At 40.9% G+C, this 22,180-nt stretch overlaps 1 protein-coding gene across 1 annotated transcript in view; it reads left to right on the top strand.

Moving 5' to 3' along the window:
- FAM171A1 (family with sequence similarity 171 member A1) overlaps positions 1–22,180 on the top strand; it is a 180,908-nt gene that overhangs the window by 110,208 nt on the left and 48,520 nt on the right. The window contains exons 4-5 of the mRNA XM_036761432.1: positions 15,384–15,542; positions 21,555–21,731. Of these exons, the coding sequence (XP_036617327.1) occupies positions 15,384–15,542; positions 21,555–21,731 (336 nt within the window). The remainder of the gene's footprint in view (positions 1–15,383; positions 15,543–21,554; positions 21,732–22,180) is intronic.

Here is a 22,180-nt window from a genome sequence, read left to right as displayed (position 1 = left end):
TGGGAAGGATAAAAGATAATATTTGTCAATCACTTTGCAGACCTTAAAGCGCTACATAGAGACCAGCAATTATTACAGTTGTTATCTGGACCTGTTTACGTGAATTCATCAAACACATCTAGATACTCCCTTCGTATATCCCTATTTATCTTGGGCATCGATTGAACCATATTTGTCCTTTCCTATCCAGCCTAAAGATCATAATCATAATATTAACTAATTAATAATAATAATAACTGCTGACATTTACATAGCACTTCTATGTGCCAGTAACTGTGCTGTGTGCCCACAACAACCCTGGGAGGTAGGTGCTATTATTATACCCGTTTTACAGGTGAGGAAACTGAGGCAGAGAGGGTTCAGCAACTTGTCCAGGGTCACACAGCTAGGGAGTATCCGAGGCCGGATTTGAGCTCAGGTTTTATTCCTGACTCCAGACCTGGCCCTCTACCCACTGCACCACCTAGATCGTTTTCCTTGGCACAGAAATTGGAAGCAAAGACACCTAGGCAGCATCGTCTTCTTTTTGTCATTGATTATCATGATCCCATCCACCTCACACAGCCACCCTGCCCCTTCTCCAGTGTCATTATAAACAACAATAATGATGTGGTCACGGTCCATGGATTTCCTAGCTCACCTTGGTTCATGCTGAGTGTTATCACTCCTCACACTGTCCTCACAGGCTAGTGCTGTGCTTCGATGCTCATTCGCCATTGTCCGCCTTTACTGCCCTCTTGTATACACCTTCTTTCTAGTCTCAGTTGGGGAGTGAGTAGCTTGTTTATCTTCATTTCCTTCTCTCTCTTTTGACAATTCTTTCCCTCCTCATCACAACTGAATTGTTTCTCTAGAGAGCTTCCTACCCCTCCTGGCCTGCTTTTTAGACCATGGAGTCCTGCTTGTGTTTCTCTGAATCCCCAGATCTAGTCTGTATGTCAGACTATGCCTAGCTTTTCTCTCCTCAAATTATGAGATGATGCGGTTACTCCCGCAGAGTTCCCATCTTTTTCACCTCAGGAACCAGTTCAGTTCATCCACCTTTCAAAGCATAAGCAAGTCAGGAAATTGTTAACTGATGTATTCGCGGCAGAGAGAGTACTCCAGCAGATGTCCAGCTAATTGAAGGCCCCTTCCCCTGCCCACCCCATTATTGCTATCTCATGCCTTCAGGCTCCTAATGACAACATTGCCTTCCTCTTTGTCCATGTTTATCTTCACACAAACGCTCTCCACTATGTCTCCCCGCTTCTGGTTCCTAGATTTCCTCCCAGGAGTGACTTCTTAATATACAGTGCAACCCTGGCCCCTCTTTTAATTAGCCTGTCTCTTTTGAGGAAGGCATACCTTTTCAGAGCTGGACTCGTTCCAGTCAGGAAGCTCATTCCACTGCATCCAAGGGATGATGATGTCTGTAAGATCCAGGCTGCTTCCTTACTTTGGGATGCGCCACACACACCTCTTTTTACCACAGTTGTTGCACGTGTGCACTGTTCTCTGATGCCACTGGTTATGTGGCAAGCATCTTTTGTGGACATTGTCTTTCAGGAATCTCTGGAGAGCTCCATTGTTATTACCAAATGGTAACTACACTTCATGGTGTCTACCCTGGTAGATATATGTCAGTCATTATCTCCTTCCCTTTTCTTTTTCAATTGCAAACTTAATCAAAAGGGCTTTAAAGTCTCTGGGCAAATACCTCTTTGTACACGCTTGTTAGGTGTACTACATATCTAGTCATGAGCTTATCATACCTGTATTTTAAGTCATAGTTCATAAGTCTAAAATAAAATAGCCCTTGCCTTGAAGGAATATACATTCTGCCAGGGGAAAGCAATTTGTACACAGCTTAGTAAATCACACACACACACACACACACGGGCAGGGAGAGACAGGAGTCTGTGTACATACATACAGGTGTGTAAATACATATGTGTGTTTTATGTAGGTATATACATGCACGCCCACATTTATACATGCTTGTTTGTCTTTCATTTTCGAAGAAGACCAGTGACATCATAAGGTAATGTCTTAACTTAGGGTGAATTGGATTTAGGTGAGGCAGAGTTTCACAAAGTCATCAATGTACATGCATGAATACATGTGTATATACTTAGTGTACGCACATATATATATATGTATATGTATATGTGCAGGCACGTATATGTTTATACACACAATTTATGTACCTGTACATACGTATGTATATACACACACAAACATAATTTTGTGTGTGCATTAAGAAGTTCCAGGTGGGGGGGGAATGGTTTTGGATGGAGAATCAAGAAGGGCTTTGTGTAGGAGGTAGACCTTCAGCCTAGTCTTCAAAGGGGAAGCAGGGGCTCTAAGAGGTGGAGGTGAGAAGGAAGAACATCCCAGGCATGGAGAAATGGGAATGTCTTGTATGGGGGACAGCAAAGAAGCCTATTTGGCTAAATCCCAGAGCACATGAGGAAAAGTCATGGGAAATCAGCCTGGGAAGGGAGGTAGGAGCCAGGTTATGGAAGACTTGAAATGTCCAACAGAGGAGTTTGTACTTTATGCTCAAGGCTCTAGGGAATCCCTGCCTTTGGGAAGGGCAGCGACGTCACACTCATGCACTGGTGATGCCCTTGTGAAAGGTGTCTGGAGGATGGAGCTTAGAGAGGAGAGGTCATAGGCAGGAATCAGAGTCCTGACAGGAGGTGATGCTGACCTGAACTTGGGTGATGACCTTGGCAGGTTAGAGAAGGGAATGAATGTGAGCAATGTCGGGAGGTAGAATTACAGTGACTTCCATGGAAGACATTGGGGATGTTTCCTCTGCAGAAGAGAAGACCCCGGGGAATGAGATGGCTGCAGCCAAGCATTTGAGGTGCCGTCATGGAAAAGGGATTAGATTTCTATAATTCTTTGGCCCTAGAAGGCAGAACCTGAAGCAGCAATGGGCAGACAAGGTGGAAAGAAACAAATGAAACAATATTTGCAAAGGCTTTTGGTGGTAAAGCATTCTAATGTGGGAGAGGGGCAGGAGGAGGAGGGATATACCGGATTTGGAGTGGGGGGGGGGGGGGTTGGGTTTAAATCCTTGCTCTGCTATTTACTGAGCTGTACAAGTCATATGACCTCTCCGGACATCAGTCTCCTCATCTGCAAAATGAGAGGATTAAACTATGCAACCTCTGAATTTCCTTCCAGCTCCAGACCAATGATCCTTTGGTCTTAAACCTTAAGGTATTGTGTAATACCTTTATGGAGAAGGAGGGTATTGACCTAGAACTGCAAGGATGGCTAGGATTGGATAAGCAGAAAAAGGGATGGCATTTTGGTGAAGGAAGCAAGGTGGGGAGTGGTGAGAAGTCAGGAATATGCATCAGGAGTGTCAAGCTCCAGAGGCTTGAACCAGAACAAAATGCAATTGGGAAGCGTTTTACAAAATAAGTAAAAATACAATACAACATAGATAATGTCAATTGGGGTTTTCTAAGTCAAAATGTGATCCATAGAGATTTCTTTTTATTTGAGTTGGACACCACTGATATGCATGACACGTTCCAACGGGATCATATAGTTCAGATAGGAAGGTAATTGGCAGTGTTTGAGAAGGCAGGTTGGGGTTGGATTGTGGAGAATCTTGAATACCACCAGCCCAAGGATTCTGGATGCTGTCCTGTCAGAGCTGGGGACCCACCGATGGTTTGTGAGCAGTAGAGTGGCACTTTGGAGTCAGAACTTTGGGAAGACTAATTTTATGTGCAGAATGGATTGAAGGGACAGGGAGATCAATCATTTGGGAGACTGAGAGCCTGAACTGAGGAAGTGGAAGTGGGGATGTAATGGAACAGGCAGATGCAAAATATATCACAAAGGAAGAGCCGCCAAGACTTGATGACGGATCAGATATGGGCAAACAGGAAGGGGTGAAAGATGACTCAGGTTTCCAGCCTGGCTGACTGAGAGAATGATGCTGCTCATGACAGAAATAGCAGAGTCAAGAGAGCCAGCCAGTTTTCAGAAGGAAGAAGAGTTCACTTTTCAGCATATTGGGTTTCAGGTGACCACAGAACATCCAAATGGAAATATCTAGCTAGCAAATGGAGCTCAGAAAACGATTGGGCCTGGAGGTGCAGACTTGGGAGGGTCTTTCACTGAGAGATGAGTATTGAAACCCTAAGAATTGATGAGCTCTCTGAGCTAGGGAGCTGCCAAGGGCCCAGAGCTGAGTCATTAAAATCTATTTGTCTTAGAACCTCTCAGAGTAGTAAGTACATACAGGTCCTGCCTGCTCAGCTGATTTAAAAACATTTTTTAAAAACTATTTTTAGTCTTCCCATCTTTGTACTCTAACTGAGAATTGGTGACTTGTCTTGAAATGAAACAGCAGTTCACCATAGGATCTGGAAATGGTGTGAACCTTGGGGAGTTTCTAGAGCAGCTCTTTATTTTTTCCCAAGTAGAAAATTGAAGACCATAAAGGAGAAGAGACTTAGAGGAGGTCATACAGATGTATGTACAAATGTGTGGAAGAAAACCTATTTTCCCATTCTCTAGTAATGCCTCTACTTCCAGGATCAAAAATAATTCTGTATGACTTCCAGAAAGAAACAGTTAGTCAGTTACATTAATAAATAATGTTAAACCACTTTGAATTTTATCAAACTCCTTAAAAATTTTTTCAATGTATTTTATTGATTTTTTTCTTTGTTTTTTATATGACCTAGATTTACTTCTGTATCCCTTTTCTTTCCCCCTCCCAAAGACCTATTCCTGGTAACAAAGAATTTAATTTAAAAAAAAAGGAAGAAGAGAAAAATTTCATCATAACTGATCAAGATAGGAAAAAAAAATCTGATTTTATATGCAGTATTTCAAACCTGGGGACTTTTTTTAACCATAAAAATAATTCAGTAACTTCTACCTCAACAAATAAAAACTCAAAGGGCTAAGATTAATTTCTGTAAAATATAGAGGATTATGGCTGTCCTTTTCTCATGGGTGCATATTGTGATATTCAGGGTGAGCTGAAAGTCTGGGTGTGTTCACCCATATGTCATCTGTTCAGACAGCAAATGGAGCTTGCAAATTATGTGGGTCAGGACATCGCATCCTGTGTATTCACAATTTGGTACCACCAGCTTTGCATTCCTGGAGAAGTGGAGGGAGGGCTTTGTAACCTGCCAGACCACCAGACAGAGCCCTGTTAGACTTCTATTTAGTGGGTCAGAACAGGTCTGTCCTGTGTGTCTAACAGTGCCCATGCCCAGGGGCTGATTTGGCCCAACTGAATCATAACTGCAAATAGGCCAGCTCCCCAAAGTACTGGATCATAGAATTCTAGGTGAGACCTGAGAGGTCATTGAGCCCAACCCTCTTATTTTACAGATAATCTTAACTAAGATGCAGATTAAATGACCTGCCTGGGGTCCCATAGCTAGTAAGTATCTGGGGGCAGGATTTGAACTCTGGTCTTCCTGATTCTAAGTCCAGAATTCTATCCATTACCCAACTTCACTTCTAGTGAATAGACATATGTCTTCAGAACATGCATAAGAAAGAAATCCATTGTTTTTGTTATGTGTCTCCCTCTACCCCCACTTTGAAGATCAATTGATAAAATCCCCCACACCATCACCAACTTTTCTATGTGATAGAGCTCATTTCTTTGTGCCACAGGTACTGCCTCCCTCAGCCAGAAAACATGGTAAAAATGAATTGAATTTCATAATAAAATTGTTCGGGTATCATTTAATGGGAAAACCAACAAGCAGGAAACTGGCTGCCATTTTTCTGTGTTCTTGAAAAAGAAACATGAAATTTTACATTTAAAGAAATCTTAAATGGCTGCCTAGAGAATTTTCTTTCATTCTTTATGAGAGACATTACACTATAGCTGTGGATTTAAAAAAAAATTCCTGATAATGCATGTGTTGCTTTTCTTTGTATCCCCAGAATTTAGCACACGGTGCCTGGCACATGATAAGTGCCTAACTGATGCTTGTACCGTTGATTGTTGACTGTCCTGTGGTTAAGGCCTCATCTATATCACGTAGTTTCAGTTTGCCAACTGTCCCAGCACCTGATGAAGCAGATGAGTATCAAGAGATTGGGGGCCTGGCCTTAGCTCAGCCACCAACTAGCAAATCTTTTCGTCTCTCTGATCCTCCTTGATTTCACTTATAAAATGAGACACCTAGATTAGAGATTACATAATCTCTAGGATCCCTAGAGATAAAAAAAACTTAGCAATTCCCTTTCCCAACTTATTCCGCCAATTCACCCCTCCTTTGCCCAGTATCACACAGTCTGTTCCTTTCCTAATCGTTTCCCCATCCCAGGCTTTTCTTCTCTTCATTCCTGTCGTCTTTCACCTTGCTAGCCAACACACCCTTCCCTTTCCTGAGGTTGCTGATTCAGCACGACTGGAGCAGCTGAGAAACTGGGACTGTGTGATGTGGACCAAGTTTCAACTATAAGGCACCCTATTCAATGTCCAGAGCTTTAAAAAAAAATCCAGGAATATCTGGCCCTCTTCAAGTGTTATAAATGGATCCAAGCCAGGCAAGGTTGTAATGCTCCCTATGGAGACAGAATGGAGAGTATCCAGAGGTAGTCTTGGCAGTGACACAATCGAATTACTTAGCCCTGGTCAACCCTGGTTTCATTGTTTACTCACCAGGCTTGACTCGCTGTACCCCAAAGCAAAGTAGCCACCTTCTACCTGCAGCCGTTTCTGATTCTTAGGAATTGTGCTCCCCTCCTCCATCTATTGGGAAACATACTTCCCAATGTTCTTCAGAGGAGTCAGACTTGATAGGCAGCCAGCAAAAAACCTCTGAGTGGGGCTGGAACCAGATTAAAATGCAGTTGGGAAGTGTTAACAAAGCAAATAAAAATACAACACAACATAGATAATGTTCATTTGTGGTTTTCTAAGTCACTATGCAGCATAAAAACCCAACCACTGGAAGATACATAAGGATCCCTGCCTGCAGCAAATTGACTTAGAAAACCACATGTTTGTGTGTGTGTGCGTGCATGTGGGTGTATGTATTATTAACAAACCAGCACAGTAAAGTCTAATAGGAACCACATTTTAATCTGGTTCAGGCTGGCTTAGAATGGTCTTTACATTTTTGAATACAATTAAATTAAAATTAACTAATTGACATTAAATTTAATGTACATAGAATATAAATTACATTAAAATCCAAAAACTGTTTTTAACCCTATGGCATACTAAAACAGATAATGGGCAAGGTTTGGCACTTGGCCCATTGTTTAACAATCCCTACAGGCTATTCTCCATGACTATAAATGGCATAAAAGGTGATAACCTGCTTTTGCTGGAAGGACTTCCCTATTCCAGTGGAATCACTGGTCTAATTCCCTAACCCCTTAATTTGGTATGTCATCTGTAGATATACAGGGTGTCTCAAAAGTCTTCATGCCATTTTTAATAACCTAAAAACCTGCACTGAGACTTTTGAGATACACAATTTATATGCATAATCTCAACTGTGTCCTAGGACACTGGACCTGGAATCAGAAAGATTTGGCCTTAGACACTCACTGGCTGTGTGACTCTCGACATCACTTGACCACTTTCTGCCTCAGTTTCCTCAGCTGTAAAATAAGGATAATAACAATACCTGCCTTCCAGAGTTGTTGTGGGGATCCAATGAGATAATAATTGTAAAGTGCTTAGCAGAGTTTCTGGCAAATAGTAGGTGCTTAATAAATGCACATTTCCTTTCTTCCTAATAGATTATAAGCTTCTGGAGTACAGGGACCGTTCCATTTTTGTCTTTGTTGTCTTCATACTTCCGGGTCCTAGCATAATGCCTGGTGTATGGTAGACAATTAGTGAATGCTTCTTGATTACAAGACAAAGACTCTCCCCTTACACACACCTTACCACCCCTTGCATATACATTGTGGTCAATGTTTGGAAATTTGTCCTGAGCAATGAGCACCCATGTGGTGGGCTTTGCTACTTGACCCAGATATATACAAGATCCTAGAGTCAGTCATCGTTGTAGAGTAGAAAAGGACCTCAGAGGCCTGACTGAATCCCCCCATCTCACAAGTGAGGGAGCTTAGCCCCAGGGAGGTGTGAAGTGATCAAAGTTTGGACTAAGAAACATTCCAGGAAGCATTTGACCCCAAGTCTTCCATCCCCAGGGCCAGCCTTCTTTCCATTGTATTCAGTTGAATTCAATAAACATTTATTAAGCAGCTACTGTGTGCCAGGCACTGTGCTAAGCACAGTGGGATCCTAAAAGAAGCAAAAGACAATTCTTGCCCTCAAGGAGCTCACAATCTAATGGACTGTCTAACACTGCCATCAATTGTTTGTGATAAAACTATTTGTGGAGAGCCCTTCTCACTGGAAATTTCTACGATTTTGCTGCCATGAACTCCACTCACCATGAATGAGGTGCTTGCAAACACTGCTACTGTTTCTCCTTGTGTCTCCAAATTCACTGTGTTCAGTTACATTGAGTTCACATCACAGCTCTGCTCCTTGCTTTACCTGTGTGACCTTGGAAAAGTCACTCTGTGCCTCTGGTTCTGTTTTTTTTTTCATCAATAAAATGAAAAGATTGGAGTAGTTTGTCTCTAAAGGCCCTTCCAGCTGCAAATCTTCTGAAACAGCTGCACTTTAGAGGTTTGTGTCCTTGAGAGGTTTGAGCCCAAGCCACTTCTTTACGTGGCTTGTGGCTGCAAACATGTGGACACTACACATGCATACGTGGGTGGGTCTTTCCCTAAAGATCCAGAAGCGTGGCTCTATTGAAACTTGTAACTTGGGATGGTTCATTTATTTAGACTGTTTCCCATTTACAAGTGTAAACTAGCTGAAAGCAATTTCTTCTTTTTTATAGTATCTCATTTGTATGCTAACTTTAAAAAGCATACATTTTCTATAATTAATTGCCCTACCTTCTGATTTTAATTATTCTCAGCTTCAGTTCTCACTCCCCCACCCCAGAGTAGGGTTGTAATAGTTGTAATACTCCATCATTGGCCTCTTTTAAAAGAAGAATTCATTTTAATGGAAAGGTAAATGACCGTAAAGTTCCATTTTGGTCTTCTGTAGTTTCTTTATTGAAATTACTGTGCTCTGTAAAATTTCATGATGAAAAAACAAAATCCTTGGAGTGAATTTATCATTGTTGGATTTATTATCGTTATCATTATTATTTCAAAGCATATTGTGCCGTGTCTCATGAGACTTCCATTGTTTTACGGACAGGGAAAAGAACTAAAATCTCTGCTTGTTCAGCTACATAAAGATGTTTTTAACCTATAGCCATGCTTTCTGTTTAGGAAAGAACCCACACTATGTGACTGCTCTTTAGTATAGCCCATCAAACCTAGTCCCAGGAAAGAAATTTTTGGGGATTGGGAGGATACTATGATGACAGCTCACGTATAAGACTTGAGGCGTGTTGTATGCAGATTCACAGATGATGCCTCATTGTTTAGTTCAACATAAAGTCAGGGGTTCTAGATTTAAAAGAGTGAAGACCATTAGGAAGGGCAGGGGAGTCCATGGTTCTTTCCAGCTGGATGTTTAATCCTTCAGTTGAAATTTTATCTTTTGAAATCTTTATGACAAGATTAAACAATAAGTAAACTCTGCTAGGCTAATGGGAATTTTCATTTCTTGGGCAGAAAAATAGACTACATTCTGTCTTTCTTTTGTATGGGCATTTGTCCCCCTGCCCATCACACATTCACAGAGACACAGAATACATTTTAAAATGTATTTAAGCCTGATTCAATGGAATGAGCCTGATTTGAGAGTCAAAAGACCTACCTTCTAGGTCCAACCCAGTACTAATTAGATATTTGACAGGTCACTTACTTTCTCAGTTTACCCATCTGCAAGTGGATGGGGTTATATAGGATGACTGAAAGCACCATGTTTGTTGTTGTGTTGTTTCAGTCACATCTGACTTGTGACCCCATTTGGGGTTTTCCTGGCAAAGAAAGCCATGGTTTTGACGTTTCCTTCTCCAGCTGATTTTACAGCTGAGGAACTAAGGCAGATAGGGTTAGGTGATTTACCCAGGGTCACAAAGCTAGTAAGTGGCTGAGACTGGGTTTGAACTCATGAAGATGAATATTCCTGATTCCATGTCCAATCCTCTATCCAATGCTCAACCATCTAGGTTGCAAAAATCACCATGGGATCCTAGATCTAAAACCTTGTTGATTTTAAATTGCATGGTAAAGGGTCTTTCAGTAGGCATTTAGTAAGTGGAATGTAACCCAGCTTCATTTGCATAAGACCCTCCTTATTGGTAGAAAGAATGACTATTTGATGTTCTACGCTTGTATGAGGGTCAGAATTGTTGAGAACTTGGAGGAGGCCTTTAGCTTTGAGAGAGGACATATGGGACTCCCATTTCTCTTCAGGGAGAGAGGTCTCTGGAGAGAGAGCTCTTTGGGTAAAAGCCAGCATGTAGAGGGGCTGGCACCTCAAGCACATTTCAGATTTCTAGGGGGCTGCCCTAAAGACTTCAGGGAATTTCCCTTTGGATAAGATTGGTTGACTCTCTCACTGACTCTTTTTCTCATATTTTACTCCTAGTGGGTGAGCTCATTCTCTTTGTGTATTGTTTGATATAGTTTAATCTGTGGAACTTTGCTGATTTGTATTTGTTATCAACTTGAATAAATGTGTCTATTCACTATTCACAGTGTATGATTTGCTCTTCACCATGTGGTCTTTGTTTAACTGGCATTTGGTGGGAAAGGTGTTAGACCTTCAGACATAGCTTAGGCTACTCTTTCCCCCGTAATGGACAAGCACTAAAAATCATTTCCCTCATGCTAGTGACACTTAGAAAGGGAAAGGATAGGTTTAATTTTAATACAGGATCCCCTCTCCAAAGAGAGCAAGGTGACTGTATCCTGGCTCCTTCTGATCCCCTCTAGGCGGAAATGAAGGTCTCCCTTCAGAGATGCCAAAGATATCTATTCGTGTTTCACTGTGAGCTTCATTTTGATGAACCTGCCTGGAAACACACACACACACACACGCACACACACACACACCCTATAATACATCCATCGCTGAATCTTAGAGATGGAAAGTGCTTTAGAGATGCTCTAATTCAGCCCCTTTAATTTACAGCTGAGAAAGCTAATTCCATATTTTTTTTAGTGTCTTTGTCACCATCTGTATGACCTTGGGCAAGTCACTAAACCCCACTGGGCTTCACTTCCCTTATTTTTAAAATAAGTAGGTTGGGCTAGATTACCTCTCAGTTTTCTCCTAGCCCTAAATCTTATGGTGATATTACTGTTGTCCTTCTGAAAAGAATGCTGGGCTAGTCTTTCCAAGGGTGTGGCAAGTGGGCAGGTCCCTCTTTTCATGCTCAGTGCTAGGCAACCATAGGGATTCTTCTTCTTTGGTTTTTCTCTCTAAAGACCTGTTGATTGTTTTCAGACAACTGAGTGGGGTCAGCAGAGGGTGGAAGAATAGAGGGAGATGTGAGTCTATTTTTGTGAACTCTGAGTACAATAAATGTCTTTTTTTATGAAAATTAAGAATTTTATGCTACTTAAGTTTGCTTGTACACTTCCCTTGTTGGTAGGAAAGAAATCAATTTGATCTGTTTTGGAAAGGAAAAAGAATCTTCACTAACTCCAAAATAAAAATTTTTCAGAAGGTTAAGTAGAGAGTTTGGATATTAATATGTTTTGAATTGTTTGGTTTTGAGGACACACTGACTCATCTCCTAAACTTTTGATGAGCCTAAAGGGACCTCAGCATTTTAACCACGCAATCACATTGTGATAAAGTTAAATAGAAAAAGTAAACTTTAATAATTCTCTAAACTGTTTGTGGCTTTCACTTTGTTCCAGCCAATCTAGCCAATGGAATTAAAGCAGAACCATTATTAATGGAGTAGTAGGGTACCAGTGCCCACTGTAGTTGTGAGACACAGCACACAATGGCAGAAAGAGCACTAGACCTGGAATCAAGAGAGACACAGATGTGAATCCCACCCTTCTGACCATGAAGGCTTAAACCTCATTAAACTTCAGTTTCCTCATATGCACAATAAGTACAATGCCTCATCAAGTTGTTTTGAAGGTCAAATGAGACAATGTATGTGAAGCATTTTGCAGACCTTAAAAAGAGCTATATAATTGTCACTTATTACAATACTTCTCCATCCCTTTATCTCTCAAATCAGATCCCTTTGGGAAATTTGGGAATTGAGTGATGAGATAGCTGGCAGTTTAGGATAACTTATGAACCTCTTTTTCCTCCAGGTATTGGTATTCTGGTCAGTTTCCTTAAGTCACTGTTTTAATCTCTGTTAATTAGCCCCCAACCAAGAGTGTATGTTTCAGAGACAGAGACAAAGAGAGACACAGAAAGATAGATACACCCTTCCTGAACAGTGTTCCCTTAACCAGCCCATGCATCCCTTGTGTGGATTTTCCTAATGGAGTATAAGGGCCCTGGGATCAGTTGTATAAATAGTGCTGACATGGACAGATGTTTAACCCCACTACACACTCTGGTTTTATTTAGCCTTCTACTTTGGCCTGAAAGAGGACAAGATAAGTCTGTCATGTTACATTTTTTTAAAAGGCCTTTGGTTTTAATTCCCAAATGTTAGCAATGTTCTTTACTCTCTGGTATATATTGCACACAGCCCTTGCCCTCGGGGTTTATGGAGTGGGTAACACAGACAGTACTGTTTGTACTGAAATACATTGGAGGAAAGTAATTCAAATCTCAACAGATTCAGTGTCATTGAAAAGACTCATAGAAGAAATAAGTGCTTGAGTGGGTTTTTGGGGAGGGGAAAAAAGAGGGCAATGGTTGATTGCCAAAGAAAGAGAGACTCAGTCTCAGAAGGCAATATGGAAAAAAGGAACAAAGGAAACAAGCAGCATGTGTAGGCAGAGAGAAGGAAGCATAGAAATGGTGTGGGGGAAGCCAACAGCTGATTGGGAGGGTGCAGAGCTCTGATGGTGAGTACAAGAAGCTTGAACTTTATACAGACTAAACTTAAGGGATTTGAAGGAAAATACAAAATCCTATTTTTGTCCTCAGGATTTTGTAAAAGGCCTAGGAGAATCAAAAGACAAAGTAGAAGGGAGTCAACGTTGACCAGTTGACCAAAGTTGACTAGAGATTTGTAGTGGGATTTGATGAATGAATCAGGTGGGAGTTGGGCCTACATTGATGATTAAGGCTCCCTACTGACATCCCTAAGATTCTGAGATTTTGTAATTCCTTAGTTCTGAGTTAATATAGTCCAGATGGCTACTATTCAGAAAAGTATTAGTTTTTGGAACAGAGATAGAGAAAGTTTTTTAATATTTTGAAACAGGACTAACATGATAACCTAGTTAATCTTGGCTAAGGTTGGTCACATTTTAGAACATAGACTTGATTTTGGTATAGCTTGTGTTCCAGAGATCAGAACACCAGATTTGTTCCATACTGGAATTGCCTGGTGAGATTTGACACTTTGACTGGGCATATGATTCAGGAACGCTGCCCCTGGTCTAGAAGTTTTATGTTTGGTTTAACCTCTAGACCTCAATTCCCACAGCTATAAAATGAGACAAGTAGATGGATCTCTAAACCTTCTTAAAGTCTCTGATATTCCATGATTCTGTCTGAACTCCAGCCGGTTCCTACTCTTAGGTTCATTCCCCTGCCTGTCTTCCTGAAGTCATGAGGATCCTAGAGAGCTAAGAAGGACCTTGGGGGTCATCTGGTCCACCTCTGTCATTGTGCAAATGAAGAAACTGAAGGTTAGAAAGGTGGAGGTCCCAGAGGTACCAACAACAGCTGACTCCCAAACAAGCATGCTTTCTACTCTGCTCTCCTCCTTTCTTAACACCAAGTGCTCATCTGGGATCATACATTTTAGAGCTAAAAGAGAACTCAGAGCCCATCTAGCCCAAGACTCTCTTTTGACAGATGAGGAAACAGCCATCCTTGGAGATGCAAAAGACTTTTCAAAGTCACACAGGTTGTAAGCATCAAAGGCAGAATTTGATTCCCAAGCCAGTGCTCTTTCTCCTGGACCATTCTTCATCAGAGATTATCTTTGGAGGCTACTTCAGAGATTATCTTTGGAGGATGCTAAAGCCTCAGAGGGTGCTAGGTGGCGCCATAGTGCATAGAGCACTGGGCTTGGAATCAGGAAGACTGATCTTCCTGAGTTCAAATCTCCCCTCAGACACTTACTAGCTGTGTGACCCTGGGCAAGTCACTTAACCCTGTTTGCCTCAGTTTCCTCATCTGTCAAATGAGCTGGAGAAGGAAATGGCAAACCATTCCAGTATCTTTGCCAAGATAACTTCAAGTTAGGGTCACAGAGAATCACACATGACTGAAATGACCCCACAACAACAAAGCCTCAGAACATCCATGGAACAAATAATAAATATGGGGTACCTAATAACACCCACAAACCTGAGGGAGGCCATAAAGAAAAAGAAGTACGTATTTGAAACCTTTGATGCCTTTCAGAGAATGGCTGGACTTATTTGAGTGTGAACTCTGATACTGTAGTTTGCAGTCTGGTTCTAATAATTTTGAATTGTGTTAGTGGCATTGTTACTTCTAGTTACTGTCATCATAGCATCAAGTAAAAACAGGCTCAGATCTGACAATCAGAACACCACCTGGAATAAGGATGAGACTACAGATGGTCGTACAAAGTGATTGTTCACCCCAGAGAGCTTTAGATAAGCCCAACCTTCTCCTTTAGGGGAAACGCACGTGATAAAGGATGCGCAGTCTCTGAAATCTCATCATAAACTTTGTAATATAATCTATCCCAATTAGAATGGGCTTGCTGTCCAGATAGATCTGATGGCAAACAGCCACTCTTTCCTAATAATCAGCTACAGTAAGTGGCTAGAGTTCTTTTCATGGCAGCACTTCCATTTTCTCTGTTTTTCCAACTTGGTCTGCACATGTGTTCAGAGTAAAGTAGATTTTAATCAGGAGATTTGTTTAGGATGTGTTCCTTCTAGTATTAAATCTTGCACAGGGTTGTTTTTTAATTGATTAGCCATCCATTCCATGCATTTGGATACGTTTTTTAATTTTACTCACATCTAGCATCAAATGTTATGCAAGGAGAAAATTTGCAAATAAATCCTGGAAAGCATTTTGTTTAAAAAAAAAAAGCAAATAACATCCTGTGAGAAAACAACCGTGACAATGGGCTATTATTTCTAGCCACATAATAGTATGTTGTCACATCTTTGTGTCCGATGATGGGGAAGAGGAATTGGGGGGGAGGGGAAGGGAGGTACTAAACCTTCCAAGAGGCACTGACTTGCTGGTTTCCGTTTTCTAAAAATGGAAGCTGCTCCTTTAATAAGTCAGTGGTTCATTTTTGCAGGTGCTCGGCCACAGCCTCGGGTTCATTTCCAGAGACGAGCCCTGAAACTCCCGGAGAACACCAGCTACAGTGACCTGACTCCCTTTCTCACGGCTTCCAGCACCCCAGCAGAAGTGGACAGTTTCCCATATTTGCGGGGATTAGATGGGAATGGAACAGGTAATTTGAATCTCTTCTCTTTTTAATCATGATTTTACGTGTCGGAACTTGGATGTGTTGGGTCACTGTCAACACTGTCAGTAGGTTGCAGGAGGAAAAGGTCTCCAGAAGTAGGTAGATATTTAAAATGCAAGAAAACAAATTAGGACTTTCAGTCTGATCCGTTGTAGGCTTAATTTCAGTGTCTCTTTAATTGTTTTTCTTTAAAGAGACATGTTTATTGGATATCTTTTTATCCATCATTCTGTGCCGATTAATACCAAGAACTGAAGAAGGAGATTCTACACTATTTGGGGGGAGAAATCTAAACTAATTCAAGTCAACCCAGAGGAATTATTTTTTATATTTTAAAACATTGGAGAAACTAACAGTTTTAAAAATGAGAATACAAATTCAGGTTCTTTACGTCTTCATTTTCTTTCTCCTGTTGAAACCTTTATTCCCACTTGGATTGTTGTGTTGTAAAGGGGCCACCCGACTTGATTCAAGTATAAGGAAATCCATCCCCACCCACTTAGAAATCCTTCTGTGCTGGGAGTGGAAAGGGGTGTGTTTGTTCTAGTTCAGGGAATAGCAGCCCAAGGTTCTGGTGCCCCACCGACCTGAGGCATTGGGTGGTGGGGATCTGTCACTTTCCCTCTCTCTCATTCCTTTTCTTTCCTTCTTTCCCAACTGCCTTTGCTTTAAACTGGTGTGGGGGGATTGGGGGGGGTCTCTAATTGGTCAGTCATTATCTGCCACTTAATTTCAAAGCCATACTCTGTATGTTTTCTGGTTGAAGTCCAAGGAATTGGACTGAAAGCCCTGGTTGCAGTTGGCATTCTGACTTAATTCACTTAAACAGGTATTTTTTTTCTGCGTGCCAAGCACAGTGTTAATTGCTGGGGATCAGAAACAAAAAAGATACAGTTCCTGTCCTTGAGTGGCTTATGTTCTGTTTGGGGAGACAAGAAGTAAATGTGTGTGTGTGTACACATATGTATATGCATATATGTACATATATGCATGTATATATATGTGTGTATATATACATATATTATTATGTATTTATGTGATAAGTATACAGGATATAGGCTATGTAATATTGGAATGGGGTGGGGGTAATTGCGAGTAAGGAATGACTCCAAGATTAAAAAGCGACTTCAAGATTAAAAACACAGATGTCTAGGATGGTGGTAATAGAAGTAGGGAAGTTAGCAGTATGTTTAGGAGTGAAGGTAAAGAGTTAGGTTTTGAACAAACCCTGCTTCTCAAGTTGGAACCACTAAGACCATAGGAATTTGAAAGCATTTCCATCTCATCAGGAAAAGACTAGAGACTCTGGCCTTAGACTTTGTATTGGGGTCTTGTGTCACAGCTTGGCCCTTCCAAATGCACCAAAAGTTGCTTATTCCTGTTCTGAAACATCAGAAACCCTGATTTCCAGAAAGACAGGAAATCAAGAGCCTTGGGTTCTCTTTTTTGTCTTCTCCTTGCTGCCAGGACTGGCAATAATAGATAACACTCATTAGACTAGTTAAAATGTAAAAGGGGAATGTTGACCCAGATCCAGCCAGGTGAGTATGTATGGTTTTCTTTGGGTGACATTTTGTTTACCTTTAGGAGAACTCAATTTAATCTGGTAAATGATTCCCCATACATATTGAATGAAACTGAAGGGGCCTAGAGGAGCTTCCTAAGCCTAAGAGATCTTACCCATTGCATATTGCTTAAAGGAAACTTTTTGATAGAACCCAAGGTGATGTGGTGATTTTGTTGCTGAGGCTTTTCCTTAGTGCTACGTCTCTTTAAAAAATGTTTCTTCCTGGGGCAGCTAGGTGGCGCAGTGAGTAGAGCACCTGCCCTGGAGTCAGGAGGGCCTGAGTTCAAATCTGGCCTCAGACTCTTGACACATTCACCAGCTGCGTGACTTTGGGCAAGTCACTTAACCCCAACTGCCTGTCCTTCCCCCCTGCAAAAAAAAAAAAAAGCAAAAAAAATGTTTCTTCCCTTTTTAATTTTTTATACTGTCAATGCCTTTATTATTACATAGTACTTTGCTGTCAGACTTGTGATTGGTCTTGAGTAAGCATACCACAATAAATATTGCATTTTCCTTTTTGAAAGTGGGGCTTAGAAGGTAAGTTTCTTAACTTTTTTATTATAGCACAATTACAATAAAGCCTGAGAATCATCAAAATTCATCCTTTAAAAAAACTGATATCATATTATAAAACCTTGAACTTGAAGAGATTCCCACATTGCTTAAAGCTCATTAATTAAAATTTTTGCATACACTCCATTTCCAGTAGCTATTAAATAAATTATGAAATCTGAGCCAGTTGGGGGAAGGAAAAAATCAAGAAGGGGACCTATTGATTATTTTTTTTTAGTTTGCTTTATTTCAGTCTTCTATGATTTGAGAGATGAGAAAGAGAAGGTCTTTTGAAGGTTGTATTTAACCTTTATTTCCTACTAGAATAACTGAGACGCTTACTTAAGAAGAATAGGGCTTTATTTAAAACCTTTCTCAGAGAAAGGGCTAAGTGAGTAATGTGCCTATATACATAATATAGGACTTGATTCTTTGCTTTGTATTCCTACAAGATTGGAGGATGGGAAGAGGCAGGATCTTCTGGACAAATGTATTAACCCTCTTGGCTAGCACTTAAGGTAGTTATCAAACTCTGCCTTCATTTTGTTTATAGCTTCTCTTTCATCCTCAAATTGTGACTTTAGAACTTATTAAATGAATGCTAAAGAATCTCACTGAGTTTGTATCGAGGAGGAGAACAAAGCAATTTTCTCTTGACAAGATTATTAGCCATACTTGAAATGCCACAAAGGAGCAGAGAAGGGCAATTTCCTAATATAACTCTTGGATTTAGTGCTGTTTGCCTCATTTTCCTCATCTGTAAAATGAACTGGAGAAGGAAATGGCAAACCACTCCAAAAGCTTTGCCAAGAAAGCCCCAAATGGGGTCACGAAGAGTTGGACATGTCCAAACAACAACCAGAGTCACTTCTGATTCCAGATCCATTGTTCTTTCTGCTACACCATGTTATGTATGTATGTTAGTCTAGTGCACGTTGAACTGTCTTAAAGGAATGCATGTCTGGGTTAGAGGAGTTATCCTGTTTGTGGGAACTTTGGAAGGAACCCTAAGGTACCCTAAGCAACTCTCTAAATTAGAGTTTCTTAACTGGGATCCTCGAACATCCATGGAGAAATTTTGGGAAGTCTGTGAATTTGGAACAATAAAAAAAATTACCTCTTTATTTTTACTAACCTCCAACTGAAATTCAGCATTTCTTTCATTTATAATTGTAGGCAGCAAACATACTGGGAGGGGAACCACAGGCTTCACTCCGGCATCCAAGATGAAAACACACACACACACACACACACACACACACACACACACACACAAAAGGTTAAGAACTCTGCTTTAAGATTGTGCAGAGGAAGATGCCAGCCTGTATCACTTCGAGGGAGTTTCCCTATCTGAAAGTTTTCTGTTTCAATGAATTTACAGACCCAACCCTCATCCCAATCCCTTCTTTTCTATACATGGTTTGTTTTCCCTGTTGGAATATAAGCCCCTTGAAGGTAGGGATTGTTTCACTTCTGTCTTTGCATCCCCAGTTTAGTACAGTGCTTGGCACGTAGTAGGTGTTAATAAATGCTTGTTGATTGATTGAATGTCATCTGACCTAACTCCTTTCCAGGAACTGAGGCTCAGGGAAGTTCAGTGGTTTGCCCAGGGCCACATGGATAATAAACACTAGAGCCAGGATTCAAACCCAAGGCCTTGGACTCCAAATCCAGTGCTCTCTGTACTGTGTTTTTATGCATGTTTTGGGGCAGATGGTAAGGAGCCAGTGGCAGCGTAGAGACTGAGAGTGAATGAGGGGCAAGGAAGGGGTGACTATTGGAGAGGGAAGAGTGGGAGGAAGGAGCAAAATAGGATTGGCCTTAAGCACTGGTAGGCATGGCCAGCTTCCTGTGCTGCTCTGAATTATTCATATTCGTCATTTCTTATGGCATAGTAATTAGCATTATATTCGTGTACCACAGCCTATTTAGCTATTCCCCAACTAATGGGCATCTACTTTGTTTCCATTTCATGGCTATCACAAAAAGTGCTGCTGTGAATATTGAGAGAGAAAAAGAGAGAGAGAGAGAGAGAGAGAGAGAGAGAAAGGAAGGAGGGAGCAGCGGGGAAGGAGAGAGAGGAAGGGAGCACAGCGAGAAAGAGAAAGGAGGGAGAAGGGGGAAGAAGGAGGGGGGAGGGGGAGAGAGAGAGAGAGAAGGCAAGGGAGGAGTGAGAGGGAGCAGGGAGAGAGAGGAAGGGGAAGGGGAGGAGAGGAAGGAGAGGGAGGGAATGGAGAGGGAGAGAGAGAAGGAAGGAGAGGGAAGGAGGGACAGAGAGGGAATGCGGGGAGAGGAGGGGAGGAAAGACAGAGAGGAAAGAGTTGGGGGACCATTCTGTCTTTGACTTCCTTGGGGTCTGTTCCTCACAGGGAGATCTCTGGGTCAAAGGGTATTAGATACCATAGCAAATTGCTTTCCCTAGTGGTTGAACTGACACTAGACTCATTCTATAACATATAAATCCAATTCTAGCTATGTTTGTGATAGGCAAACAGTGATACCCTTGCAGGAAAGACTAGTGATCATATATGTTGGTAGGAATCTTTTCACTGTATTTGCTCTGATCTTCTCTGATGTGTCCATAAGTCTGGAAAAGAAGATGAGCAATTGTCAAAAAATTTACTTATCCTCATGTAACATATGACAGGAGAATGGAATCTAAAGTGGCTTGCTTAATTCTTAATTAATTATTGGTGAGACAATTAAGTGACTTGCCCAGGGTCACACAGCTAGTAAGTGTCAAGTGTCAGATCACATTTGAACTCAGGTCCTCCTGACTCCAGGGCCGGTGCTATATTCACTTCGCCACTTAGTTGCCCCCTTAATTCTTAAAAGTGTGTTAATAATCTATCTTGCAGCCTTTAGTTTATCTGTAGACTAGAAAATCCTTAAAGTGTTGGCTTTTATAAATATGTTCTAATGTAGAGCAACGGGTACATTCAGTACCTTTGAAACAGATAAAAAATAATAACAGGGACCCAGAGATGTTACAAATATTTCATTCCAAGTTCCAAGATTTTGAAGTAATTCTCGTATAATTTAAATAGTTTCTAATAAACTTAATTTTAAAATCCCATTTTTTTGCTCATGGAGTTCAATTATGAGACTTAATTTGTGCAAGAATGTATTGACGGGGATTTTAGTACTTGCCGAAGGTAGTTACAGCTCAATACAATCTTTTCGTCCTATTTTGCAGAATAACAATAATAATGATGATGATGAATGACACCTGCATGCTGGAGACTTGGAGCCAGGATAACCAGAGTTCACATCCATGCTTAGACACTTACTAGCTAATATGACTCTGGGCAAGTCATGTGAACTGTCTGCCTCAGTTTCCTTATCTTCAAAATGGAAATGATTATAGCACCTCCTTCCAGTGCTCTTGTAAGACTAGAACCTTAAAGTGCTCCATTAACACCAGCTGGCTACTAGTTATATAATTCCAAAGTGCAACCCTGGGAGATAAATGATACAAATGTTATTATTCCATTGTTACAAATGAATCATAGTAATGGTTTGTCCATATAATCCTTTAAGCATTGCAAAACACTATAAAACAAAACCTCATTTGATCTGCTATGTGAAGTACATGCTATTCTTACCCTCAGTTTTCAGATGAAACAGAGGTCACCTAGTGAGGTTAAGTGACTTGTCCAAGGTCACAAGTTGTCTGAAGGGGTATTTGAACCAACATTGCTTTTACTTCAAGTTTGTCACTCTAACCCATGGAGCCATACTTCCCAGGTTTGGATAAGATGAACGCAGATGTCCTTTCCAACTCTCAGACCCCGGCCCCATGGTTACCCCATGACTCCCACCCCCATAACTGGAGTTCATATGTACATATATACAAAAATGACGGCTTTTATTTTTAGGAAATAGCACCAAGTATGACCTGACCCCTGTCACTGCAGTCAGCGTTCACTTACTCAGCAGCGATGGAACCCCAGTCATTGTGGATGGGCCTATTTATGTCACAGTTCCCCTGTCCCCACAAAGCAGCCTGAGGCACAATGCACATGTTACTGCGTGGCGATTTGACCAAAAACTTGGTGAGTAATACTGATCTTCTAATGAATGAGTTCATTTGGATATGTTTTCCTTTCAGGAAAGCCTTGAAAACATCCAATTTCCAAAGCAGATATTGATTATTATTCCATTAACATTCTGGTGTGTGTGTGTACACATACGTACACACATGCAACACACTAATTCCCTTAAATGGGACCCTGCAAGATTACAAGGTCTAAAAATTGGGTATCATACTCTTTATCCTTTTTATTAAAAAAAAAATCTTTAATGAAAGTCAATCTGATACATTAATTGTTTTCTGTTTTCTATATTATGTTCCAAGCATTTTTTTATAAATAAAAATTTAATTTTTATCCTTTGCTCCCACTGAAAAAAGAAAAACAAACCCCTTGTAACACAAGCATAGACAAGCCATGCAGATCCCTATATTGTCCATGTCCATAGATGTACATTTTATTCTGCACCCTGA

Source organism: Trichosurus vulpecula, chromosome 5, assembly GCF_011100635.1.
Source record: "Trichosurus vulpecula isolate mTriVul1 chromosome 5, mTriVul1.pri, whole genome shotgun sequence".
Lineage (NCBI taxonomy): Eukaryota > Metazoa > Chordata > Mammalia > Diprotodontia > Phalangeridae > Trichosurus > Trichosurus vulpecula.
The sequence above is the reverse complement of the archived record's forward strand: the minus strand, read 5'-3'. Positions and strand labels throughout refer to the sequence as shown.